Here is a 27,814-nt window from a genome sequence, read left to right as displayed (position 1 = left end):
TATTCCAACAAACTGAAGTTTTTTTATCATTGAAATCAAAGAGGATTTATGACTGGATGATTCTTCATTGAAATGTTTCTACCATAGGTTTAAGTTACAAATGTGTTTTATTGAAGAAAAATCTGCAGCAACTGTAGAAGAGATATTTTTACAGTCATGAAGGAGTTCATATTGATTCAGATAATTTAATATAGAATTATACTACTTCAATCACTGGTCTGTACTAATCAATCAATAATGATGAATTATTACAGAGTTTTTAAAGAGAAAAAGGATATAGTATAATAATAATGTATATAAATATACAGTATATATAGACATATATTATATGTAAGGTTATATTTTTTATATAAAATCATCATGATAGGAAATTAAATCTTTTATTGACACTTTAATGAATCAAGATGAAAACAATTGATTTGATAATCAGATTTTTATTATGTGGAAACACAGAAACAATATTGAAACACTGAGAGAAGCTGGTAAATATTGTTAGTGAAACATGTGAAATAAAAGAGAGAGAGACAGTGTTACAGAGAGCAGAGAGAGAGGAGGAGCAGAATAAAACCAGTAGCAGAGTCCCAGTGAGTCAGGTCAGGACTGAGAACACTGGTCTCTCCTCAGTGTCTCTGAGAGCGGAGTCTGGGAGCCCTGGGTGGCCTCACAGGTCACAGAGCCCAGCTTGCTCCACTGGTCCGCAGGGAGCCTCAGGGTGCTGCTCCAGCTGTAGAGGCCGTCCTTCTCCAGCACCCCGGGGCTCCTGCTCTCCTCCCAGCTGCTGCTGCTGCTGCTGCCCTCCACCTTCCAGGCCAGACTCCAGTCTGAGGGGAAGCCCTTGTTGGCCAGGCACAGGACTGTGACCTTCTCCTGCTGCAGCTCCTCACTGGAGGGGGGCAGCACCGTCAGGGTGGGGGTCACTCGACCCACTGGAGGAGGAGACAGAGAGACAATATGAAGAAAGTTCATACAAGGAGGAAATAAACTCCACCCTGTTGGTTGCAGCAGAGGAGACTGTTGCTTCTGTTGGTCGTCCTCAGATTGGATGAAACTGCTCTTCACTGTTTCACTTCCCTCTCTAAGCTCAGTAACCATGGCAACAGACAGGCATCACTGATGAACCATGGCAAAGGACAGGTTTCAGGACTAAAGATAAAGAGGTCAAAGTTCATATCATGTGTTAATGTTTAATCTGAATTTTACACTAAAACAATAAATATACAAATATGAAAAATGTCAGTTATAAACATTTTAAAGCGTCTGAAAGATTTCTTATCTAAAACAGAAAAGACTGACATGAAGTCTGTTTACTTTGTTCATTCAAAATGAACTTTATTAACTAACAATTTACACATTAAAACTCATTAAATTAATCTGACTCATACAGAATGCTTGTTCAATATAACATTGATGTTTTTCCATACACTGTGTGAAGAATCTGAATCTTTGAGATGAAATAAAATAAAATAAAATTTACATAGAAATGAGCATCAGCACTTTCATCATCAATACTCTGATCAAGTGATTGATCCATTGAGAAACAGCATGATCAGAGTGATCCAAGTCCCTGCTGGAGTCAGTCAGAGCATTTCCATAGAGAGCCACTTTGCATCAGCAGCACCATGCTCCAGTGCTCTGGGAGAGTTTATAGTCCTGAGAGTTGAAGACTGGATGACTGACAGCTGTCCTTCATGACAACAGAAGACACAGAAATCCTCCTCATCAGAAACATGACTTTGGTCTCCGTCCTCATCTGGACTCTCCTCTGCTTCACTCAGGGTGAGGAACATCATTTTTCTGTCATGTGAAAATCATTTGGAGTGTAGCTGAGTTTCACCTCACCATCTCATGTCCAGTGTTTCTTCTCTCTCCTCAGGGTCTGTTGGACAAAATGTTGTTGTGACTCAGTCAGCAGCCAAATCAGTGCAGCTTGGTCAAACTGTCTCTGTTGACTGTAAGGCCAGTCCAAAAGTAGCTCACTACACTGGGTCAAAATACTACCTGTCCTGGTACCATCAGAAACCTGGAGAAGCTCCTAAACTTCTGATCTACCTCACATCAGACAGATTTTCAGGAATCTCCTCCAGATTCAGTGGAAGTGGAGCAGGGAATGGAGTTGACTTCACTCTGACCATCAGTGGAGTCCAGGCTGAAGATGCAGGAGTTTACTACTGTCAGAGTTATCACTCTATCAACAGTCAAGCTGTGTTCACACAGTGAAAAGGCGTCGTACAAAAACCTCCCTCAGTCAGACTGAACAGAAACTGAACTGACTGCTGCAGCTGGAAGCTACTGCAGAGACTGATACAGTTCACTGAGGACACACACACACACACACACACACACACACACACACACAAACACACACACACACATACAGGTTTCTTTTGTAGTAACTGATTTTAACCTCCATGTAACATTAATTAATTTGGATCCCTCAGGAAGACTTTACTTGCACCCCCCTTGCATTGCAGTCAGTTTCACAACCAATGTTCAAACACTCACACAGAAACTGCAGAGCTTTGTCTTTGAGATTATATTTTCTTTTAAACAGAAAATAACCCACAATATAAAAACTGTATTAGAAACAAGTGACATTAATTAAATTATAGATACAATATAAAGAAGCCATTGCACAATATAAGATATAAAAGAAACCAATGAAGACATTAAGACTTATTGCACGAGTAAAAAATATTAACTGCAAATGCAATATGCATAATGTAGTTGCATAGAGGGTTCTACAGCACATGGGCAAGTTTTGTCTGGTGCTGACAATCCGCTAGTGTCTCGCTTTCACATTGAGTCGATCAAGCCCTCTGTGTTCATGTCTGCCAAGGGGAAGGTTCTGCAAAGTGGCCCTACCTGAGACATTAGGTGATCACATACTGTTTGTCTTCATTTGGTAGCTGAATCTAGTGCTGACACAGACTTACTGAACTCAGGGAAACAGCTGTATTCACCACGTGTCCATTTGTATTTTATATATCAGATATATTTGAATTTCATTATTATGTGTGTCTTTAGATTTCACCTAGAAATGAGTCTAAAATCTCTCTAGTTTTGCTCTGCTTCACTATCTCACTATAGATTTTGAGACATGTAATGTTCAGATGTTGTAGTATGGTGTAGTCGAGGTTGTGGGCTGCCACTGCAGCCAGGGAGGGGGACCGGGGGGGCAGCAGGAACCAAGAAAAAAAGGCCTCTGCATTATTTAATAGACTTTGGTATGTAGTTGTGTTGTTATGTGGGCTTATGTTAAATTTACAAATAATAGCTTTAATATTATAAGTAAATAGTAAAAGTTCAAAATATTCGTTTTTTTTTTTCTTCTCTCATTTGAAGCGCCCCCTATGTATGACGGCGCCCTCAGCATTCTCCTATACTGCCTGTGCCACAGGCCGTCGCTGACTGACACAGGTGAGCAACACAAAAAGTAGAGTCATCCCACAAAGAAGAGAAATCACAACCTAGTTGCTTTGCAAAGTTCAAAGTTACAAGATGAAGAATTATTTTATTTGAAAACACTTTGTTATTTTTCAGTTGTTACACAAAGTTGATGGTTTTCATTCATCTCCATGAGGATGATTGAAAGAGTCAGTGTTCCAGCAGTGAGGAGGACACAGCATGATATGTTGAGGACAGCTACAGTTCACTGACTCTGTGTGTTTGCATATGTGTCCTGCCTCTCTGCTCCCAGCCGTTAAGAGGCCAGTGTTGATCAGTGGCTGTCCAGGCCTTTCAGAGCCACTGACACGCCGGCAGCACAATGATGATGTCTCTGACTCTACTGCTGGCCACCCTGGGGCTCCTTGTTCAGGGTGAGACTCTCTTGTGAAAACTTTGCTTCAGGATGCAACCAGGTTCACCACAATGATGTTCTGCTGTGATGGAGAAACACTGAGACAAGCAGCATTGACCTTCTTCCATCTGTTCTCCATGTTAAAGAAATGATCCTCTTCTGTTTGGATGTTGATCATCTTTCTCCAAGCTGGATTTGTCTCAATAACCCTTCTCCTCTTCTTCATGTTTTTCAGGTTCATCAGGACAGTACATCCTGACTCAGTCTCCTGGATCTCAGTCTGTTGTTCCAGGACAGACTGTCTCTATCAGATGTAAAGCCAGTTCAAGTGTTAGTAGCTCCCTCCACTGGTACCTTCAGAAACCTGGAGAAGCTCCTAAACTCCTGATTTATTATGCTACAACCCGTCAGTCTGGAGTTCCAGGTCGTTTTAGTGGAAGTGGATCAGGGACTGACTTCACTCTGACCATCAGTGGAGTTCAGGCTGAAGATTCAGGAGTTTACTACTGTCAGCAGAGTTACAGCTTCCCGTTCACACAGTGAAAAAGCGTCGTACAAAAACCTCCCTCAGCTGCAGAGGAACTGATCTGACTCAACAGCTGCACTGACACTAAAACACTAAAGGTTTGACTGCAACATATAGAAACATGAACATGATAGAAAATCTGTATTTATTTAATTTAATATAAAACATGATGAATATTTTACTTATTCCACAAACACACACACACACACACACACACACACACACACACACACACACACACACACAGGAATTTTTGATACTTGTTAAGAAAACATTTAAATGATTGATGTTAAGCTGTCAAACACACACAAATCCTCTACTGATATTAACAGCATTAAATGATTGTGGAAACATACATACATACAAAAAAGAAAATATAACAGTGAGTAAAAACTGCTGCACTCATGTGAACATGTTGATGCTTCAGTTTGTTCACCAGAAGGAGAAAATCAAAAGAGCTGACAGTCTCTCCACTGCATCCACATGTTGTAACATCAGCACAGACAAGGTCAGAGGTCACATGTGAAGGACAACAGCTGCAATGACACTCAAACAACAGAAGTTGTACTAAAAGATGTAGTTAATACTGATCCACTTTAAATATTTTAACACTAAATATACTGAATTTAATCCAAAAGGTTTATACTGTCAATCCTTTCATTAAAATACTGTTTGGAACATTCTGCTGAACATGAAAGTTAACCTCAGCTGAGGTTTGGTAATGTGAAAACAGAAAGAGTGAATATTCTTTTCTCAACCATTTTCATATGAACTTAAACATCATTGATTAAAATAATGATTAAATGAATTCAATGTTTGATTTAGTAAAATATAATGTTATTTAAAATTAACTTGTTATTTCACTACGACACATTTTAGTCATTTTTTGTGCTTTATATTCCAACAAACTGTAGGATTTTATCATTGAAATCAAAGAGGATTTATGACTGGATGATTCTTCATTGAAATGTTTCTACCATGGGTTTAGTTACAAATGTGTTTTATTGAAGAAAAATCTGCAGCGACTATAGAAGAGACATTTTTACAGTCATGAAGAGTTCATATTGATTCTGATCAATAATTATAGACTTTACTACTTCAATCACTGGTCTGTACTAATCAATCGATAATGATGAATTATGACAGAGTTTTGAAACAGAATAAGAATACAGTATAATAATAATGTATATATATATATAAAATATATATAGAAATATGTTTTATGTCATGTTATATTTTTTATATAAAATCATCATAATGGGAGATTAAATCTTTTTATTGAAACTTTAAAATGAATCAAGATGAAAACAAGTGATTTGATGATCAGATTTTTATTATCTGGAAACACAGAAACAATATTGAAACACTGAGAGAAGCTGGTAAATATTGTTACTGAAACATGTGAAATAAAAAAGAGAGAGACAGTGTTACAGAGAGCAGAGAGAGAGAGCAGGAGCAGAGTTAAACCAGTAGCAGAGTCCCAGTGAGTCAGGTCAGGTCTGGGAACACTGGTTTCTCCTCAGTGTCTCTGAGAGCGGAGTCTGGGAGCCCTGGGTGGCCTCACAGGTCACAGAGCCCAGCTTGCTCCACTGGTCTGCAGGGAGCCTCAGGGTGCTGCTCCAGCTGTAGAGGCCGTCCTTCTCCAGCACCCCGGGGCTCCTGCTCTCCTCCCAGCTGCTGCTGCTGCTGCTGCCCTCCACCTTCCAGGCCAGACTCCAGTCTGAGGGGAAGCCCTTGTTGGCCAGGCACAGGACTGTGACCTTCTCCTGCTGCAGCTCCTCACTGGAGGGGGGCAGCACCGTCAGGGTGGGACGGGCGTCACCTAAGAGACAACAATCAGCATCTGTCAATCAAACAGCAGTCACCTGGACATCTTACTGTGTGACAGTTGATTTCCTCCTTTAAGGAGTTTCTGTCAGACGGTTTTTCTGCTCCACCAGTCACTCACTCACATTGTTTCACTTCCCTTTAAGAAACCTCTCATGCACATCAGCACAGAAAGAGTCCTCATATGAGCTGAAATACATCAAACTACACTGGAAACTAAAGAAGCTGATTTTACATTTCAACAGCTGCATTTTACTGCACTTTATATGACACTATTTAATGGAAACAATAAAATACTGTTTGAAAATATTTGCGCTTTTTCATGATTTCCTTCAAAGTCCTGCTTCATTTATAATGAAACACATTTAGTGTCAAAAGTATCAAGAGCACAACAGTTAATCAGATCTACTGTTAAAGGACATGATCAGCCACAAATAACTGACCACCACATTTAAACATCAGACATATATCAATAAAACACAAACCAACAGCCTCAGAAAACTTCAGTCTCACTCTTCACAATCATTTGAACTCAACTTCCAAACACTTTCAAATGTAAAGACTGAATGTGAAAACATTTCTACAGCAGGATTGTTGTTCTTGAATCTTTCCTGCACTTCACATTGTTCACGTTTCACAAATGAACTGGAACATGTAAAGAAAAGTTGAGTGAAGCTGCTTTGAGTTCAGCTTCATGGTTAAACAGGAGAAATCAACAATAACAGAGATTTTAAAGTGATTTGGATCAGAAGAATGGAAATTTAAATCTCCTACAAATGTTCAAATACAGAAATTACAAGCTGAACTGACGAGACAATATTTAATATTTGATGAGAAACTTACTTCCAACATCCAGTCTGGTTCCTCCACCGAACGTGTACCACAGTGATACAAAGTGACTGAGTGGTCGTACAAAAACCTCTCACTGTAGAGAGACACGGCTCTCTGACTTTGACAACAACAAACTCAAATAAATCACTTCCTGTTTTGCAATAAACTTGAAATCTAACAATCAAAAATGTATTTCAAAATGATTCCCTTTCTTAAATATTTATATTTTTAATGTGTCTCAAACTAAAGTTGATCCTTCTAGCATCAAATGAAAACAGATGAAAGGAGGTTTTACAAGAAATTTATTTGCAGTCATTAATTGAAATCCACATAAACATGATCAGTGACAGATTTCTAATCAATACTCTGATCAATTGATTGATCCATTGAGAAACAGCATGATCAGAGTGATCCAAGTCCCTGTTGGAGTCAGTCAGAGCATTTCCATAGAGACCCACTTTGCATCAGCAGCACCATGCTCCAGTGCTCTGGGAGAGTTTATAGTCCTGAGAGTTGAAGACTGGATGACTGACAGCTGTCCTTCATGACAACAGAAGACACAGAAATCCTCCTCATCAGAAACATGACTTTGGTCTCCGTCCTCATCTGGACTCTCCTCTGCTTCACTCAGGGTGAGGAACATCATTTTTCTGTCATGTGAAAATCATTTGGAGTGTAGCTGAGTTTCACCTCACCATCTCATGTCCAGTGTTTCTTCTCTCTCCTCAGGGTCTGTTGGACAAAATGTTGTTGTGACTCAGTCAGCAGCCAAATCAGTGCAGCTTGGTCAAACTGTCTCTGTTGACTGTAAGGCCAGTCCAGCAGTAGCTCAATACTATGGTTCACAATACTACCTGTCCTGGTACAATCAGAAACCTGGAGCAGCTCCCAAACTCCTGATCTACAGAACATCAAACAGATTTTCAGGAATCTCCTCCAGATTCAGTGGAAGTGGAGCAGGGAATGGAGTTGACTTCACTCTGACCATCAGTGGAGTCCAGGCTGAAGATGCAGGAGTTTACTACTGTCAGAGTTATCACTATATCAACAGTCAGCGTGTGTTCACACAGTGAAAAAGCGTCGTACAAAAACCTCCCTCAGTCAGACTGAACAGAAACTGAACTGACTGCTGCAGCTGGAAGCTACTGCAGAGACTGATACAGTTCACTGAGGACACACACACACACACACACACACACACACACACACACACACACACACACATAGTTGCCCACATAACAATAAATGGTATGTAATAAATAAACCAATAGAAATATGACAGTAATAACAGAAACTATCATGAATCCTAAAAATTTGCACTGAGGAATCACTGTATAAAATAATTAAATGCTAAAACAGAGGAGATCTATTAAAACAAGTAAACCAGAAATAAAATGTTAAATATTAAAAATGGAATAAAATTAAAGACAAAATAGTAATGATAAAATAATGAAATGCTTAAAGAGAGGGGATGTTTTGAAGTGAGTAAAACCAGATTTAACCAGAAGTAGAAATAAAATAAATAACCAGAGATAAAAGTGAGGTATAAAAAGAAAAATAGTCCTGTCCTAGAATAAAAGGACAAACCAGTAAAACAGCTTAACATGTATAAATAAATAGAAGGATATATAATTAAAGAATAAATAAAATTCAATTAAAAGCCAGACTAAAAAGGTAGGTCTTGAGTTTGCTTTTGAAAATATCAACACTTTCTGCTGATGTCAGATCTTAGGGAGGCTTTGCTTATGGTTAAAAATGCCGATTTTGTCACTTTTTCTGTTAACCCATAATAAAGTCATAAAAGAACCAAACTTCATGAATGTTTTTTGTGACAAAGAATTATCTGTTCCAATCACTCTATCAGAGAAAAATCAGACTTGTAGAAATAACTGGAAAACTCAAGAGAGCCATGACATTATGTTCTTTACAAGTGTATGTGAACTTTTGACCACAACTGTAAATGATCTGACAAGCCTGCATCCACAACTGTGGTGATATTAGTAGATAAACCTTGGGTTATGAGATCTAGAGTATGGATCCTTTTGTGTGTAGGCATGTAACATGTTGAATAAAATTCATACAATTAAGTAAATTAAAAAATTCTGAAGCAAACAAGTCTGATTGATTGTCCACATGAAAGTTAAAATCCCTTGAGATAACAATCCCGTTGTAGTTGGTCTGGATAACAGAAAGTTATTCTGAAAAATCTGAGATAGATGATGCACATCGTTTTGATCTGTAAACTGTCATACACAGTGAAGGAGGACTGCTAAAAACAAAAGAGTGATGTTCAAAAGATGTATAATGATCAAATGTGATGTCTTTAAAACCAACAGATGCTAAGTGGATGGTTGCTGTGCCACCATTTCTTTTATCTTTCCTGGAGGGAGTATGAAAAGTTGTAGTTTGGTGGTGAGGCTACAATAAGGATAGCCGGTCCATCTGTTTTAAGCTATGTCTCAGTTAAAAACATAGGCTACAGTCAATATTATAATCTAAAATCAGGTCATTAATAAGAAATGTCTGGTTTAAAAAAGAGCTTACATTTAAAAGTGCCAAATTCAAGGTCACTGGCCAAATCTTCTTGAGGGGTGAGTTGGTATATGGTGGTTTGTGTGAGCATATGGATTTAAGATTGTAAAGATTCATGTCATTAATTTGTTTGTGGTTATGTTCTTTGGTGTTATTTGTGGTAGTGATGATGACAGGAATTGTAGAACTGTTGGACATATCAGAGGGTCCAAGTCCGGTAGATCATGTGTTACTGTTAAAAGCAGAACTAAAACAATAGTGACCAGGAACTAGGGGAATCATGGTCAGGTAATTAAAGTAAGTACTTTTGGAGTGGTAGTTATAGTCATGCCGGCTGTCATGCATAATTATGGGATATTGAAACCGATGCCAAGCTAGCAGGGGGAACTAGTATTAAATAGAGGAGGCAGAGAGATCATTGGAGGCCGGCAGGAGTGATTAATTAGCCGGTGTGTCGTCCAGGATTGTTGTGGAATGGATGGCGGTCACTCAGTGGCGGCAGACTGTAGAACCTGCACGGAAGATGTTTGCAGAAAGTGCACGTGTGGATACCGTCTCTGCTAAAAAAGGAAGCTTGTTCCCAAAAAAGAATGAAATGATGAAACACATTGAAAATAAACTCATGTGATCAAAGTGTCTTTACTGTCATGAAATATTCATGCTGATTATACCTGACTTTATTTTTCTGGAAGAAGAATTTTTTCGATGAATAGATCTTTATTTTCTGGAAATAGTGAGATTACAAACGTTTGAGAAAACAAGCAAATATATCAGAGAAAGTGACAGAATATGAGAGAGAGAGAGAGAGAGAGACAGAGAGAGAGAGACAGAGTCACAGGAAGCAGAGTAAGAGCAGTGGAGTCAGTCAGAGTATTTCCATAGAGAGCCACTTTGCATCAGCAGCACCATGCTCCAGTGCTCTGGGAGAGTTTATAGTCCTGAGAGTTGAAGACTGGATGACTGACAGCTGTCCTTCATGACAACAGAAGACACAGAAATCCGCCTCATCAGAAACATGACTTTGGTCTCCGTCCTCATCTGGACTCTCCTCTGCTGCTGCTTCACAGGTAAAGTCCAGAGAATCAAACTCCTCTCCTCCATCAACATCCGTCCCTCTGAAATGAAGCCGACAAAACCATGACGCTGCTTTATGTTTCTGTCTCTGTGTCCTCAGAGTCCAGAGGACAGGTCACAGTGACTCAGCCTGGAGCAGTGAGCTCTGCTCTGGGACGCTCCGTCACCATCAGCTGTAGGGTCAGTCGTCAGGTTTCGAGCTGCAGCAGTGCTTATTGTTTGAGCTGGTATCAGCAGAAAGATGGAGAAACTCCTAAATTGCTCATTTACTATACTAACCAACGAATGTCAGGGATTCCAGGTCGTTTTACAGGCAGTGGATCAAACTCTGACTTCACTCTGACCATCAGTGGAGTCCAGGCTGAAGATGCAGGAGTTTACTACTGTCAGAGTTATCACTATATCAACAGCCAGTGGGTGTTCACACAGTGAAAAAGCGTCGTACAAAAACCTCCCTCAGTCAGGCTGAACAGAAACTGAACTGACTACTGCAGCTGGAAGATACTGCAGAGACTGATACAGTTCACTGAAGACACACACACACACACACACACACACACACACACACACACACACACACACACACACACAAACAGTTGATGGTGTTCATAGCGTCTCCAGCAGTTTTCCTCCTGAACTTCAAACAGTTCAGCTCCCACCTCAACAACCTGGACGTTTCCTCAAGTGAAGAGAACAGTTCCAGTGAAGAAGCTCAATCAGACAATTAACATCACAACAACATCTAGCAGAGTCAGCTCCACTGATGTCCACCCACAAACCAGACTCACAATATATGAAACATCAATGTTCCCAGACTGTATGGCAGCTCTGATATCAAACGCATTGTGCATATGATTGACCCCATCCTCAGCTTGTGTGTTTGTGGGTCTGTGTGTCCATGTAACTGCTCCGTCTAGGAAACAGCTAGGGGCGCAATGTTTGGAAAGAACCTTTTACTTAATGAGGCCTGTCAAACACCACCAAGTTCAGTTCGCTCACTCCATTCTTCTTTTCCTTGCACATGTATTGTGTGATATACGGTAATGCGGTGAGGAGTCTCAGAGTTCACTGTCCAAGGTGCTTTAGTGTGGGTCTACTTTGCTCCTGTTTTATTGGAATAAACAATCTACATCAGGCCTGAAAAGGATCAAACAGCAGCAGCTGCAAAGTCAGCAAGACGTGAAGTCGCCAAACACACACAGGCTGACATGGTGTGAACTGATCTTTCAATGTTTCTATTATTTTGTGATCCTCAGGATCAAGTAACTGATCAATGTGGAAGAATCATGGTGACACACACACACCAGAGACATACACAAGTATCTATGGTGACGTCCGTTCAGCTGCAGACATATTTCATGACAACATTTTATCATGAAGAGAAAAATCAACCTTCTTTACTGATCGTACTGACATCAAACAACCATGTAGAAAATGGACAGTTATGTATCACAGGAAGGTAAAGAATCAATTCAGAATCCCCTACTGTAAACAACGACAGTATGTTAAGTTATATGTTATATAACATGCTGAGTTTGTGTCGATCTCCATGAGGATGATTGAAAGAGTCAGTGTTCCAGCAGTGAGGAGGACACAGCATGATATGTTGAGGACAGCTACAGTTCACTGACTCTGTGTGTTTGCATATGTGTCCTGCCTCTCTGCTCCCAGCCGTTAAGAGGCCAGTGTTGATCAGTGGCTGTCCAGGCCTTTCAGAGCCACTGACACGCCGGCAGCACAATGATGATGTCTCTGACTCTACTGCTGGCCACCCTGGGGCTCCTTGTTCAGGGTGAGACTCTCTTGTGAAAAGTTTGCTTCAGGATGCAACCAGATTCACCACAATGATGTTCTGCTGTGATGGAGAAACACTGAGACAAGCAGCATTGACCTTCTTCCATCTGTTCTCCATGTTAAAGAAATGATCCTCTTCTGTTTGGATGTTGATCATCTTTCTCCAAGCTGGATTTGTCTCAATAACCCTTCTCCTCTTCTTCATGTTTTCCAGGTTGATCAGGAGAAATCACTGTGACTCAGACTCCTGGATCTCAGTCTGTTGTTCCAGGACAGACTGTCTCTATCAGATGTCAAACCAGTTCAAGTGTTGAATATGAAGATAAAAAGTGGCTAAACTGGTACCTTCAGAAACCCGGAGAAGCTCCTAAACTCCTGATTTTTAAAGCCACAGGCCTTCAGACTGGAGTTTCAGGTCGTTTTAGTGGAAGATCATCTAGTGTGTCTGACTTCACTCTGACCATCAGTGGAGTTCAGGCTGAAGATTCAGGAGTTTACTACTGTCAGCAGAGTTACAGCTCGTTCACACAGTGAAAAAGCATCGTACAAAAACCTCCCTCAGCTGCAGAGGAACTGATCTGACTCAACAGCTGCACTGAAAGTAAAACACTAGAGGTTTGACTGCAACATATTCTCATGCTGTGAAAAGTTTCATCTGATAGAAAATCTGTATTTATTTCATTTAATATAAAACATGAGGAATATTTTACTTTTCCACACACGCACACACACACACACACACACACACACACACACACACACACACACACACACACAGGATTTTTTGATACTTGTTAAGAAAACATTTAAATGATTGATGTTAAACTGTCAAACACACACAAATCCTCTACTGATATTAACAGCATTAAATGATTGTGGAAACATACATACATACAAAAAAGAAAATATAACAGTGAGTAAAAACTGCTGCACTCATGTGAACATGTTGATGCTTCAGTTTGTTCACCAGAAGGAGAAAATCAAAAGAGCTGACAGTCTCTCCACTGCATCCACATGTTGTAACATCAGCACAGACAAGGTCAGAGGTCACATGTGAAGGACAACAGCTGCACTGAAAGTCAATCAACAGAAGTTGTACTAAAAGATGTAGTTAATACTGATGCACTTTAAATATTTTAACACTAAATATACTGAATTTAATCCAGAAGGTTTATACTGTCAATCCTTTCATTAAAATACTGTTTGGAACATTCTGCTGAACATGAAAGTTAACCTCAGCTGAGGTTTGGTAATGTGAAAACACAAAGAGTGAATATTCTTTTCTCAACCATTTTCATATGAACTTAAACATCATTGATTAAAATAATGATTAAATGGATTAAATGTTTGCATGAATAAAATATAATGTTGTTCATTTAAAATTAACTTGTTATTTCACTACGACACATTTTAGTCATTTTTGTGCTTTATATTCCAACAAACTGAAGTATTTTATCATTGAAATCAAAGAGGATTCATGACGATGATGATTCTTCATTGAAATGTTTCTACCATGGGTTTAGTTACAAATGTGTTTTATTGAAGAAAAATCTGCAGCGACTATAGAAGAGACATTTTTACAGTCATGAAGGAGTTCATATTGATTCTGATCAATAATTATAGACTTATACTACTTCAATCACTGGTCTTTACTAATCAATATATAATGAATAACTAAAACTGAGTTTATATACATCATGAATTGTACAAATGCACATATATTAAGTAATCTTACACGTATATAAATTCATCATAGTGGATAAATCAGTGTTTTATTGAAACTTTAAATGAATCAAGATGAAAACAAGTGATTTGATGATCAGATTTTTATTATCTGGAAACACAGAAACAATATAGAAACACTGACAGAAGCTGGTAAATATTGTTAGTGAAACATGTGAAATCAAAGAGAGAGACAGTGTTACAGAGAGCAGAGAGAGAGAGCAGGAGCAGAGTAAAACCAGTAGCAGAGTCCCAGTGAGTCAGGTCAGGACTGGGAACACTGGTCTCTCCTCAGTGTCTCTGAGAGCGGAGTCTGGGAGCCCTGGGTGGCCTCACAGGTCACAGAGCCCAGCTTGCTCCACTGGTCTGCAGTGAGCCTCAGGGTGCTGCTCCAGCTGTAGAGGCCGTCCTTCTCCAGCACCCCGGGGCTCCTGCTCTCCTCCCAGCTGCTGCTGCTGCTGCTGCCCTCCACCTTCCAGGCCAGACTCCAGTCTGAGGGGAAGCCCTTGTTGGCCAGGCACAGGACTGTGACCTTCTCCTGCTGCAGCTCCTCACTGGAGGGGGGCAGCACCGTCAGGGTGGGACGGGCGTCACCTAGGAGACAACAATCAGCATCTGTCAATCAAACAGCAGTCACCTGGACACCTTTACTGTGTGACAGTTGATTTCCTCCTTTAAGGAGTTTCTGTCAGATGGTTTTTCTGCTCCACCAGTCACTCACTCACATTGTTTCACTTCCCTTTAAGAAACCTCTCATGCACATCAGCACAGAAAGAGTCCTCATATGAGCTGAAATACATCAAACTACACTGGAAACTAAAGAAGCTGATTTTACATTTCAACAGCTGCATTTTACTGCACTTTATATGACACTATTTAATGAAAACAATAAAATACGCTTTGAAAATATTTGCACTTTTTTCATGATTTCCTTCAAAGTCCTGCTTCATTTATAATGAAACACATTTAGTGTCAAAAGCATCAAGAGCACAACAGTTAATCAGATCTACTGTTAAAGGACATGATCAGCCACAAATAACCGACCACCACATTTAAACATCAGACATATATTAATAAAACACAAACCAACAGCCTCAGAAAACTTCAGTCTCACTCTTCACAATCATTTGAACTCAACTTCCAAACACTTTCAAATGTAAAGACTAAATGTGAAAACATTTCTACAGCAGGATTGTTGCTCTTGAATCTTTCCTGCACTTCACATTGTTCACGTTTCACAAATGAACTGGAACATGTAAAGAAAAGTTGAGTGAAGCTGCTCTGAGTTCAGCTTCATGGTTAAACAGGAGAAATTAACAATAACAGAGATTTTAAAGTCATTTGGATCAGAAGAATGGAAATTTAGATCTCCTACAAATGTTCACACACAGAAATTACAAGCTGAACTGACGAGACAATATTTAATATTTGATGAGAAACTTACTTCCAACATCCAGTCTGGTTCCTCCACCAAAAGTCCTCCACAGTGATACAAAGTGACTGAGTGGTCGTACAAAAACCTCTCACTGTAGAGAGACACGGCTCTCTGACTTTGACAACAACAAACTCAAATAAATCACTTCCTGTTTTGCAATAAACTTGAAATCTAACAATCGAAAATATATTTTAAAACAATTCCCTTTCTTAAATATATATATTTTTAATGTTTCTCAAACTAAAGTTGATCCTTCTAGCATCAAATGAAAACAGATGAAAGGAGGTTTTACAAGAAATTTATTTGCAGTCATTAATTCAAATCCACATAAAGATGTTCAGTGACAGATTTCTAATCAATATTCTGATCAATTGATTGATCCATTGAGAAACAGCATGATCAGAGTGATCCAAGTCCCTGTTGGAGTCAGTCAGAGCATTTCCATAGAGAGCCACTTTGCATCAGCAGCACCATGCTCCAGTGCTCTGGGAGAGTTTATAGTCCTGAGAGTTGAAGACTGGATGACTGACAGCTGTCCTTCATGACAACAGAAGACACAGAAATCCTCCTCATCAGAAACATGACTTTGGTCTCCGTCCTCATCTGGACTCTCCTCTGCTGCTGCTTCACAGGTAAAGTCCAGAGAATCAAACTCCTCTCCTCCATCAACATCCGTCCCTCTGAAATGAAGCCGACAAAACCATGACGCTGCTTTATGTTTCTGTCTCTGTGTCCTCAGAGTCCAGAGGACAGGTCACAGTGACTCAGCCTGGAGCAGTGAGCTCTGCTCTGGGACGCTCCGTCACCATCAGCTGTAGGACCAGTCGCGCTGTTTATAATGATGGTTCTGACGACATATTAGCCTGGTATCAGCAGAAAGAAGGAGAAACTCCTAAACTACTGATTTACTGGGCAAATCGTAGAGAATCAGGGATTCCAGATCGTTTTACAGGCAGTGGATCAAACTCTGACTTCACTCTGACCATCAGTGGAGTCCAGGCTGAAGATGCAGGAGTTTACTACTGTCAGAGTTATCACTATATCAACAGTCAGTATGTGTTCACACAGTGAAAAAGCGTCGTACAAAAACCTCCCTCAGTCAGACTGAACAGAAACTGAACTGACTGCTGCAGCTGGAAGATACTGCAGAGACTGATACAGTTCACTGAGGGGACACACACACACACACACACACACACACACACAAACACACACACACACACACGCACACGCACACACACACACACACACACACACACACACACACACACACACACACACGATTGATGGTGTTCATAGTGTCTCCAGCAGTTTTCCTCCTGAACTTCAAACAGTTCAGCTCCCACCTCAACAACCTGAACGTTTCCTCAAGTGAAGAGAACAGTTCCAGTGAAGAAGCTCAATCAGACCATTAACATCACAACAACATCTGGCAGAGTCAGCTCCACTGATGTCCACCCACAAACCAGACTCACAATATATGAAACATCAAGGTTACCAGACTGTACGGCAGCTCTGATATCAAACGCATTGTGCATATGATTGACCCCATCCTCAGCTTGTGTGTTTGTGGGTCTGTGTGTCCATGTAACTGCTCCGTCTAGGAAACAGCTAGGGGCGCAATGTTTGGAAAGAACCTTTGACTTAATGAGGCCTGTCAAACACCACCAAGTTCAGTTCGCTCACTCCATTCTTCTTTTCCTTGCACATGTATTGTGTGATATACGGTAATGCGGTGAGGAGTCTCAGAGTTCACTGTCCAAGGTGCTTTAGTGTGGGTCTACTTTGCTCCTGTTTTATTGGAATAAACAATCTACATCAGGCCTGAAAAGGAGCAAACAACAGCAGCTGCAAAGTCAGCAAGACGTGAAGTCGCCAAACACACACAGATCACAGGCTGACATGGTGTGAACTGATCTTTCAATGTTTCTATTATTGTGTGATCCTCAGGTGAGACAGACCACAGCCGTCAAGTATCTGATCAATGTGGAAGAATCATGGTGACACACACACACCAGAGACATACACAAGTATCTATGGTGACGTCCGTTCAGCTGCAGACATATTTCATGACAACATTTTATCATGAAGAGAAAAATCAACCTTCTTTACTGATCGTACTGACATCAAACAACCATGTAGAAAATGGACAGTTATGTATCACAGGAAGGTAAAGAATCAATTCAGAATCCCCTACTGTAAACAACGACAGTATGTTAAGTTATATGTTATATAACATGCTGAGTTTGTGTCGATCTCCATGAGGATGATTGAAAGAGTCAGTGTTCCAGCAGTGAGGAGGACACAGCATGATATGTTGAGGACAGCTACAGTTCACTGACTCTGTGTGTTTGCATATGTGTCCTGCCTCTCTGCTCCCAGCCGTTAAGAGGCCAGTGTTGATCAGTGGCTGTCCAGGCCTTTCAGAGCCACTGACACGCCGGCAGCACAATGATGATGTCTCTGACTCTACTGCTGGCCACCCTGGGGCTCCTTGTTCAGGGTGAGACTCTCTTGTGAAAACTTTGCTTCAGGATGCAACCAGGTTCACCACAATGATGTTCTGCTGTGATGGAGAAACACTGAGACAAGCAGCATTGACCTTCTTCCATCTGTTCTCCATGTTAAAGAAATGATCCTCTTCTGTTTGGATGTTGATCATCTTTCTCCAAGCTGGATTTGTCTCAATAACCCTTCTCCTCTTCTTCATGTTTTCCAGGTTCATCAGGACAAATCATCCTGACTCAGTCTCCTGGATCTCAGTCAGTTGTTCCAGGACAGACTGTCTCTATCAGATGTAAAGCCAGTGAAAATGTTTATAGCTTACTCAGCTGGTACCTTCAGAAACCTGGAGAAGCTCCTAAACTCCTGATTTATTCTGCTACAACCCGTCAGTCTGGAGTTCCAGATCGTTTTAGTGGAAGTGGATCAAGGACTGACTTCACTCTGACCATCAGTGGAGTTCAAGCTGAAGATTCAGGAGTTTACTACTGTCAGCAGGGTTGGGAAACACCGTTCACACAGTGAAAAAGCGTCATACAAAAACCTCCCTCAGCTGCAGAGGAACTGATCTGACTCAACAGCTGCACTGAAAGTAAAACACTAGAGGTTTGACTGCAACATATTCTCATGATGTGAAAAGTTTTATTTGATAGAAAATTTATATTTATTTCATTTACTATAAAACATGAATATTTTACTTTTTCCACAAACACACACACACACAACACACACACACACACACACACACACACACACACACACACACACACACACACACACACACACACACACACACACACACAGGACTTTTTGATAGTTGTTGAGAAAACATTTAAATGATTGATGTTAAACTGTCAAACACACACAAATCCTCTACTGATATTAACAGCATTAAATGATTGTGGAAACATTTGAGAGCAGTTCATTAAAAGCTCTGAGACACATTTTACAAAGAAAATATAACAGTGAGTAAAAACTGCTGCACTCATGTGAACATGTTGATGCTTCAGTTTGTTCACCAGAAGGAGAAAATCAAAAGAGCTGACAGTCTCTCCACTGCATCCACATGTTGTAACATCAGCACAGACAAGGTCAGAGGTCACATGTGAAGGACAACAGCTGCTCTGAGAGTAAAACAACAGAAGTTGTACAAAAAGATGTAGTTAATACTGATACACTTTAAATATTTTAACACTAAATATACTGAATTTAATCCAGAAGGTTTATACTGTCAATCCTTTCATTCAAATACTGTTTGGAACATTCTGCTGAACATGAAAGTTAACCTCAGCTGAGGTTTGGTAATGTGAAAACAGAAAGAGTGAATATTCTTTTCTCAGACCATTTTCATATGAACTTAAACATCATTGATTAAAATTATGAATAAATAAATTCAATGTTTGATTGAATAAAATGTAATGTTGTTTCAAATTAACTTGTTATTTCACTACAACACATTTTAGTCATTTTTTGTGCTTTATATTCCAACAAACTGAGATATTTTATCATAGAAGTCAAAGAGGATTTATGACTGGATGATTCTTCATTGAAATGTTTCTACCATGGGTTTAGTTACAAATGTGTTTTATTGAAGAAAAATCTGCAGCAACTATAGAAGAGACATTTTTACAGTCATGAAGGAGTTCATATTGATTCTGATCAATAATTAAAGACTTATACTACTTCAATCACTGGTCTGTACTAATCAATATAAAATGAATAACTAAAACTGAGTTTATATACATCATGAATCGTATAAATTGACATATATTAAGTAATCTTACACGTTCTATATAAATTCATCATAGTGGAAAAATCAGTGTTTTATTGAAACTTTAAATGAATCAAGATGAAAACAAGTGATTTGATGATCAGATTTTTATTATCTGGAAACACAGAAACAATATTGAAACACTGAGAGAAGCTGGTAAATATTGTTAGTGAAACATGTGAAATAAAATGACTGGATGACTGACAGCTGTCCTTCATGACAACAGAAGACACAGAAATCCTCCTCATCAGAAACATGACTTTGGTCTCCGTCCTCATCTGGACTCTCCTCTGCTGCTGCTTCACAGGTAAAGTCCAGAGAATCAAACTCCTCTCCTCCATCAACATCCGTCCCTCTGAAATGAAGCCGACAAAACCATGACGCTGCTTTATGTTTCTGTCTCTGTGTCCTCAGAGTCCAGAGGACAGGTCACAGTGACTCAGTCTGGAGCAGTGAGCTCTGCTCTGGGACGCTCCGTCACCATCAGCTGTAGGGTCAGTCGTGTTGTATATCATGAAGGTTCTGACCACATATTATCCTGGTATGAGAAGAAAGAAGGAGAAACTCCTAAACTACTGATTTACTGGGCAAATCGTAGAGCATCAGGGATTCCAGGTCGTTTTACAGGCAGTGGATCAAACACTGACTTCACTCTGACCATCAGTGGAGTCCAGGCTGAAGATGCAGCAGTTTACTACTGTAAGAGTCTCCATTATATCAACAGTCAGCGTATATTCACACAGTGAAAAAGCGTTGTACAAAAACCTCCCTCAGTCAGACTGAACAGAAACTGAACTGACTGCTGCAGCTGGAGCCTACTGCAGAGACTGATACAGTTCACTGAGGACACACACACGCACGCACGCTCACACGCATGCACCATCTTCCAGCATCAAAGGTTTAGGACACACTGTACCTGTTACTTCCCACTCTTTAGTGGCTCTACGAGGTGAACAACACTTCACCAATGACCCAAATCAAGCACAGAAGACGCCTCTGAAACAACCTAAACAAACTACTTTCTATCGAATACATGAAACCATCAAACTCACTGTAATGTGAAATTGTACAAGTTGACACAACACAAAATGACCGGAGTATTTTTTACATTAAAACACAGGGAAAATGTTCTCAGTCAGATAGAAATAGATAGATAGATAGATAGATAGATAGATAGATAGATAGATAGATAGATAGATAGATAGATAGATTGATAGGCCTGTAACAAGAGTTTGATGGTGTACTGAGTAATGAAAGGCCTGTTTTTCTTATGTTGTCTAGTGCAAAGTGGCACAACCGGGAGATTGATGCAACATGGTCGGAGAAGGATAGCTGGTCATCAAAAATGACACCAAGGTTTCTCATTATCTTGATTTGCTTAAGATATGAACAGGAGATTTTGATGTTGATAATGCAATGGGGTCACCTGGTGAGAATGACAGGTATAGTTGGGTATCGTCTGCATAGTAGTGGTATGAAAATTCATGCAAGTGGATTATTGGACCCATTGAGGTGGTGTATATTTCAAAAAGAAGGGGCTCCAGTAGTGATCCTTTGGGCACCCCTGTGGGGAGGGGATGGGATAAGGATGTTTGTCCTTGCCATGATACATTGAAGGATTACCCAGTGAAACAGGATTTAGATTTTCATTGAAGATTAAAAGTATGATAGTAGTGTCAAGCTCGATATAATCATTTTCTTTTTAAACTATGTTGTTATGAGCTTTGACAGAACCTGTCTGATGTCTTTCATCCTGTTACTGTTTATGGTTTATTGCAAATGTTTTTTTAATGATTTGTTTCTCTGTCTCATTAATTGTCTCCCTCTCCCTTTATATCCATAAGCGTTGGTGTGAGGGATAAACAGATGTTTAACATTAGAGCTAAGTACTTATATATTTACATATTTACAAACATTTTCTGTAATTCTTTTCACATCCTTGACAAAATTTGTACGTAATTAGACTAACTGAAAAGGTCCGTGTGTGCAGAGCCTCTTATTGTGTATTTGGATTATTTGCTTAATACCAGTGATTGTATGATTCTTGAATAAAGACAAAGAATATACCATGGCTATCTAATGAAGACTATTCATTTATATAGGTTGTAATGTTTTAAAGTATCAACACCATCAGAAAAACTGAAATAAACCAAATAAAAATCGCTATTCCTTAATGAACTATATCATGAATGATTGAAAGAGTCAGTGTTCCAGCAGTGAGGAGGACACAGCATGATATGTTGAGGACAGCTACAGTTCACTGACTCTGTGTGTTTGCATATGTGTCCTGCCTCTCTGCTCCCAGCCGTTAAGAGGCCAGTGTTGATCAGTGGCTGTCCAGGCCTTTCAGAGCCACTGACACGCCGGCAGCACAATGATGATGTCTCTGACTCTACTGCTGGCCACCCTGGGGCTCCTTGTTCAGGGTGAGACTCTCTTGTGAAAACTTTGCTTCAGGATGCAACCAGGTTCACCACAATGATGTTCTGCTGTGATGGAGAAACACTGAGACAAGCAGCATTGACCTTCTTCCATCTGTTCTCCATGTTAAAGAAATGATCCTCTTCTGTTTGGATGTTGATCATCTTTCTCCAAGTTGGATTTGTCTCAATAACCCTTCTCCTCTTCTTCATGTTTTCCAGGTTCATCAGGAGAAATCATCCTGACTCAGACTCCTGGATCTCAGTCTGTTGTTCCAGGACAGACTGTCTCTATCAGATGTAAAGCCAGTTCAAGTGTTAGTGGCTGGCTTCACTGGTACCTTCAGAAACCTGGAGAAACTCCTAAACTCTTGATTTATAAAGATACAAACCGTGGATCTGGAGTTTCAGATCGTTTTAGTGGAAGTGGATCAGAGACTGACTTCACTCTGACCATCAGTGGAGTTCAGGGTGAAGATTCAGGAGTTTACTACTGTCAGCAGAGTTACAGCTGGCAGTTCACACGGTGAAAAGGCGTCGTACAAAAACCTCCCTCAGCTGCAGAGGAACTGATCTGACTCAACAGCTGCACTGAAACTCAAACAACAGATGTTGTTAAAACTCACCCGTTATTTCACTAAAACACATTTTAGTCATTTTTGTGCTTTATATTCCAACAAACTGAAGTTTTTTTATCATTGAAATCAAAGAGGATTTATGACTGGATGATTCTTCATTGAAATGTTTCTACCATAGGTTTAAGTTACAAATGTGTTTTATTGAAGAAAAATCTGCAGCAACTATAGAAGAGACATTTTTACAGTCATGAAGGAGTTCATATTGATTCAGATAATTTAATATAGAATTATACTACTTCAATCACTGGTCTGTACTAATCAATCAATAATGATGAATTATTACAGAGTTTTTAAAGAGAAAAAGGATATAGTATAATAATAATGTATATAAATATACAGTATATATAGACATATATTATATGTAAGGTTATATTTTTTATATAAAATCATCATGATAGGAAATTAAATCTTTTATTGACACTTTAATGAATCAAGATGAAAACAATTGATTTGATGATCAGATTTTTATTATGTGGAAACACAGAAACAATATTGAAACACTGAGAGAAGCTGGTAAATATTGTTAGTGAAACATGTGAAATAAAAGAGAGAGAGACAGTGTTACAGAGAGCAGAGAGAGAGGAGGAGCAGAATAAAACCAGTAGCAGAGTCACAGTGAGTCAGGTCAGGACTGGGAACACTGGTCTCTCCTCAGTGTCTCTGAGAGCGGAGTCTGGGAGCCCTGGGTGGCCTCACAGGTCACAGAGCCCAGCTTGCTCCACTGGTCCGCAGGGAGCCTCAGGGTGCTGCTCCAGCTGTAGAGGCCGTCCTTCTCCAGCACCCCGGGGCTCCTGCTCTCCTCCCAGCTGCTGCTGCTGCTGCTGCCCTCCACCTTCCAGGCCAGACTCCAGTCTGAGGGGAAGCCCTTGTTGGCCAGGCACAGGACTGTGACCTTCTCCTGCTGCAGCTCCTCACTGGAGGGGGGCAGCACCGTCAGGGTGGGGGTCACTCGACCCACTGGAGGAGGAGACAGAGAGACAATATGAAGAAAGTTCATACAAGGAGAAAATAAACTCCACCCTGTTGGTTGCAGCAGAGGAGACTGTTGCTTCTGTTGGTCGTCCTCAGATTGGATGAAACTGCTCTTCACTGTTTCACTTCCCTCTCTAAGCTCAGTAACCATGGCAACAGACAGGCATCACTGATGAACCATGGCAAAGGACAGGTTTCAGGACTAAAGATAAAGAGGTCAAAGTTCATCTCATGTGTTAATGTTTAATCTGAATTTTACACTAAAACAATAAATATACAAATATGAAAAATGTCAGTTATAAACATTTTAAAGCGTCTGAAAGATTTCTTATCTAAAACAGAAAAGACTGACATGAAGTCTGTTTACTTTGTTCATTCAAAATGAACTTTATTAACTAACAATTTACACATTAAAACTCATTAAATTAATCTGACTCATACAGAATGCTTGTTCAATATAACATTGATGTTTTTCCATACACTGTGTGAAGAATCTGAATCTTTGAGATGAAATAAAATAAAATAAAATTTACATAGAAATGAGCATCAGCACTTTCATCATCAATACTCTGATCAACTGATTGATCCATTGAGAAACAGCATGATCACAGTGATCCAAGTCCCTGTTGGAGTCAGTCAGAGTATTTCCATAGAGAGCCACTTTGCATCAGCAGCACCATGCTCCAGTGCTCTGGGAGAGTTTATAGTCCTGAGAGTTGAAGACTGGATGACTGACAGCTGTCCTTCATGACAACAGAAGACACAGAAATCCTCCTCATCAGAAACATGACTTTGGTCTCCGTCCTCATCTGGACTCTCCTCTGCTTCACTCAGGGTGAGGAACATCATTTTTCTGTCATGTGAAAATCATTTGGAGTGTAGCTGAGTTTCACCTCACCATCTCATGTCCAGTGTTTCTTCTCTCTCCTCAGGGTCTGTTGGACAAAATGTTGTTGTGACTCAGTCAGCTGCCAAATCAGTGCAGCTTGGTCAAACTGTCTCTGTTGACTGTAAGGCCAGTCCAGCAGTAGCTCAATACTCTGGTTCACAATACTACCTGTCCTGGTACCATCAGAAACCTGGAGAAGCTCCTAAACTTCTGATTTATTTAGCTACAACCCGTCAGTCTGGAGTACCAGATCGTTTTAGTGGAAGTGGATCTAACACTGACTTCACTCTGACCATCAGTGGAGTCCAGGCTGAAGATGCAGGAGTTTACTACTGTCAGAGTTATCACTATATCAACAGTCAAGCTGTGTTCACACAGTGAAAAAGCGTCGTACAAAAACCACCCTCAGTCAGACTGAACAGAAACTGAACTGACTGCTGCAGCTGGAAGCTACTGCAGAGACTGATACAGTTCACTGAGGACACACACACACACCACACACACACACCACACACACACACACTCACACACACACACACACACACACACACACACACACACACACACACACACAAAGTCTGATTTTAACCCCTCATGCACCATCTATAAGCATCAAAGGTTTAGGACACACTGTACCTGTTACTTCCCGCTCTTTAGTGGCTCTACGAGGTGAACAACACTTCACCAATGACCCAAATCAAGCACAGAAGACGCCTCTGAAACAACCAAGTCCATTGAGTTTATTAACATGAATATAATAAACAACTAAGACTCTCAATCAAGACTACAAAAGATACAAAATCTGAACACAACAGCAAAACAAACTCCCAGGCTGAGAAGCAGCAAGACAAACAGTCCCCATGCCTGAAGCCTCTCCCTTCTGATGCTGCACCGGAGCTGTTAAGCTCTTCATTCCCAGACCAGGTGAACCTCATGGAGGACTGATCAGGAAGCACCTGGGTGGAGCTACAGAGAAGACAGGAGAGGAAGAGAAACAAGCTGAACACCAGCAACACACACCACTGTAACACCCCCACCCTTCACACAATGAATATATAGACAATAGATAATAAATAGATTCATTAAACACAATTACTTAAACATTCAAGTTCAATGTGGCACCAACACACATCAACCTTCACTGTGCAACTCATCTCACTGCACACACACCAACTCTCACACACCAACTCATTGTACAGCGATGCTGATTGTGCTCAAGTCTGTCACCTAACGTTACTCAGGGCGACCATCATCACACACTACACAAGTCTTCAAGCCTCAATCTGAAGCTAACAACACAGCTGCTCAAACAAGATCACACACACAAAAGGCCCCTGGATTTAAGAAGGAACAGCCGACACACAAGCAGCTACACAAGTGAGAGAAACTCCCATAGAGGCAAAATGGCAACAACCATGAGGTGAGCAAACACCGCAAACAAGTGACGACATCCCACACACAAAAAGTCACAACAAAACTGAGCAGCTGCAGTTAAACACACAAACACTGACACACAAGTGAACAAACCAGAAGTGGACTGCAACAACCACAACACAAAATGGTCACAATGCAGTCAACCACTACACACACACGCTGCAAACTGACATGTGAACAGCAACTAACAAGTGACCAACAGATGTGGAGTGCAGTTACCACAACAAAGGTCACACAGAAGTTACTGAACCAGAAAGTATTTATCAGAGCTACACAAGACAAAGAGAGCGAACAAAAAGTAGAGTCATCCCACAAAGAAGAGAAATCACAACCTAGTTGCTTTGCAAAGTTCAAAGTTACAAGATGACGAATTATTTTATTTGAAAACACTTTGTTCTTTTGCAATTGTTACAAAAGGTTAATGGTTTTCATTCATCTCCATGAGGATGATTGAAAGAGTCAGTGTTCCAGCAGTGAGGAGGACACAGCATGATATGTTGAGGACAGCTACAGTTCACTGACTCTGTGTGTTTGCATATGTGTCCTGCCTCTCTGCTCCCAGCCGTTAAGAGGCCAGTGTTGATCAGTGGCTGTCCAGGCCTTTCAGAGCCACTGACACGCCGGCAGCACAATGATGATGTCTCTGACTCTACTGCTGGCCACCCTGGGGCTCCTTGTTCAGGGTGAGACTCTCTTGTGAAAACTTTGCTTCAGGATGCAACCAGGTTCACCACAATGATGTTCTGCTGTGATGGAGAAACACTGAGACAAGCAGCATTGACCTTCTTCCATCTGTTCTCCATGTTAAAGAAATGATCCTCTTCTGTTTGGATGTTGATCATCTTTCTCCAAGCTGGATTTGTCTCAATAACCCTTCTCCTCTTCTTCATGTTTTCCAGGTTCATCAGGACAAATCATCCTGACTCAGTCTCCTGGATCTCAGTCTGCTGTTCCAGGACAGACTGTCTCTATCAGATGTAAAGCCAGTTCAACTGTTAGTAGCTCCCTCCACTGGTACCTTCAGAAACCTGGAGAAGCTCCTAAACTCCTGATTTATTATGCTACAAACCGTCAGTCTGGAGTTCCAGATCGCTTTAGTGGAAGTGGATCAAGGACTGACTTCACTCTGACCATCAGTGGAGTTCAGGCTGAAGATTCAGGAGTTTACTACTGTCAGCAGAGTAGCAGCTCGTTCACACAGTGAAAAAGCGTCGTACAAAAACCTCCCTCAGCTGCAGAGGAACTGATCTGACTCAACAGCTGCACTGACACTAAAACACTAGAGGTTTGACTGCAACATATAGAAACATGAACATGATAGAAAATCTTCATTTATTTCATTTAATAAAAAACATGAGGAATATTTTACTTTTTCCACAAACACACACACACACACACACACACACACACACACACACACAGGACGTTTTGATAGTTGTTGATAAAACATTTAAATGATTGATGTTAAACTGTCAAACACACACAAATCCTCTACTGATATTAACAGCATTAAATGATTGTGGAAACATTTGAGAGCAGTTCATTAAAAGCTCTGAGACACATTTTACAAAGAAAATATAACAGTGAGTAAAAACTGCTGCACTCATGTGAACATGTTGATGCTTCAGTTTGTTGACCAGAAGGAGAA

General features: G+C 40.4%; 9 gene segments (V, D, J or C); 5 read left to right on the top strand and 4 right to left on the bottom strand.

Moving 5' to 3' along the window:
- Positions 1-433: 433 nt before the first annotated feature.
- LOC130183951 (Ig kappa-b4 chain C region-like) lies at positions 434-1,169 on the bottom strand. The segment is given in 2 exon segments: positions 434-926; positions 1,103-1,169. Coding segments are annotated over 2 exon segments (399 nt in total).
- A 188-nt stretch (positions 1,170-1,357) lies between these two features.
- LOC130183698 (immunoglobulin kappa variable 4-1-like) lies at positions 1,358-2,245 on the top strand. The segment is given in 2 exon segments: positions 1,358-1,776; positions 1,874-2,245. Coding segments are annotated over 2 exon segments (432 nt in total).
- Positions 2,246-3,753: 1,508 nt separating this feature from the next.
- Positions 3,754-4,394, top strand: LOC130183706 (immunoglobulin kappa variable 6D-21-like). The segment is given in 2 exon segments: positions 3,754-3,818; positions 4,035-4,394. Coding segments are annotated over 2 exon segments (360 nt in total).
- A 1,246-nt stretch (positions 4,395-5,640) lies between these two features.
- On the bottom strand, positions 5,641-6,678 carry LOC130183949 (Ig kappa-b4 chain C region-like). The segment is given in 2 exon segments: positions 5,641-6,147; positions 6,666-6,678. Coding segments are annotated over 2 exon segments (342 nt in total).
- A 7,508-nt stretch (positions 6,679-14,186) lies between these two features.
- Positions 14,187-16,397, bottom strand: LOC130183948 (Ig kappa-b4 chain C region-like). The segment is given in 3 exon segments: positions 14,187-14,699; positions 15,550-15,605; positions 16,393-16,397. Coding segments are annotated over 3 exon segments (390 nt in total).
- A 1,569-nt stretch (positions 16,398-17,966) lies between these two features.
- On the top strand, positions 17,967-18,567 carry LOC130183705 (Ig kappa chain V-V region MOPC 21-like). The segment is given in 2 exon segments: positions 17,967-18,043; positions 18,260-18,567. Coding segments are annotated over 2 exon segments (360 nt in total).
- A 3,620-nt stretch (positions 18,568-22,187) lies between these two features.
- LOC130183713 (Ig kappa chain V region 3381-like) lies at positions 22,188-23,036 on the top strand. The segment is given in 2 exon segments: positions 22,188-22,239; positions 22,456-23,036. Coding segments are annotated over 2 exon segments (360 nt in total).
- Positions 23,037-23,320: 284 nt separating this feature from the next.
- On the bottom strand, positions 23,321-24,071 carry LOC130183946 (Ig kappa-b4 chain C region-like). The segment is given in 2 exon segments: positions 23,321-23,828; positions 24,005-24,071. Coding segments are annotated over 2 exon segments (399 nt in total).
- Positions 24,072-26,772: 2,701 nt separating this feature from the next.
- Positions 26,773-27,370, top strand: LOC130183710 (immunoglobulin kappa variable 6D-21-like). The segment is given in 2 exon segments: positions 26,773-26,849; positions 27,066-27,370. Coding segments are annotated over 2 exon segments (357 nt in total).
- Positions 27,371-27,814: the final 444 nt, after the last annotated feature.

This window comes from Seriola aureovittata, chromosome 16 (genome assembly GCF_021018895.1).
Source record: "Seriola aureovittata isolate HTS-2021-v1 ecotype China chromosome 16, ASM2101889v1, whole genome shotgun sequence".
Lineage (NCBI taxonomy): Eukaryota > Metazoa > Chordata > Actinopteri > Carangiformes > Carangidae > Seriola > Seriola aureovittata.
Note: the sequence above shows the minus strand (reverse complement) of the source record. Positions and strands in the feature narration are given on the sequence as shown.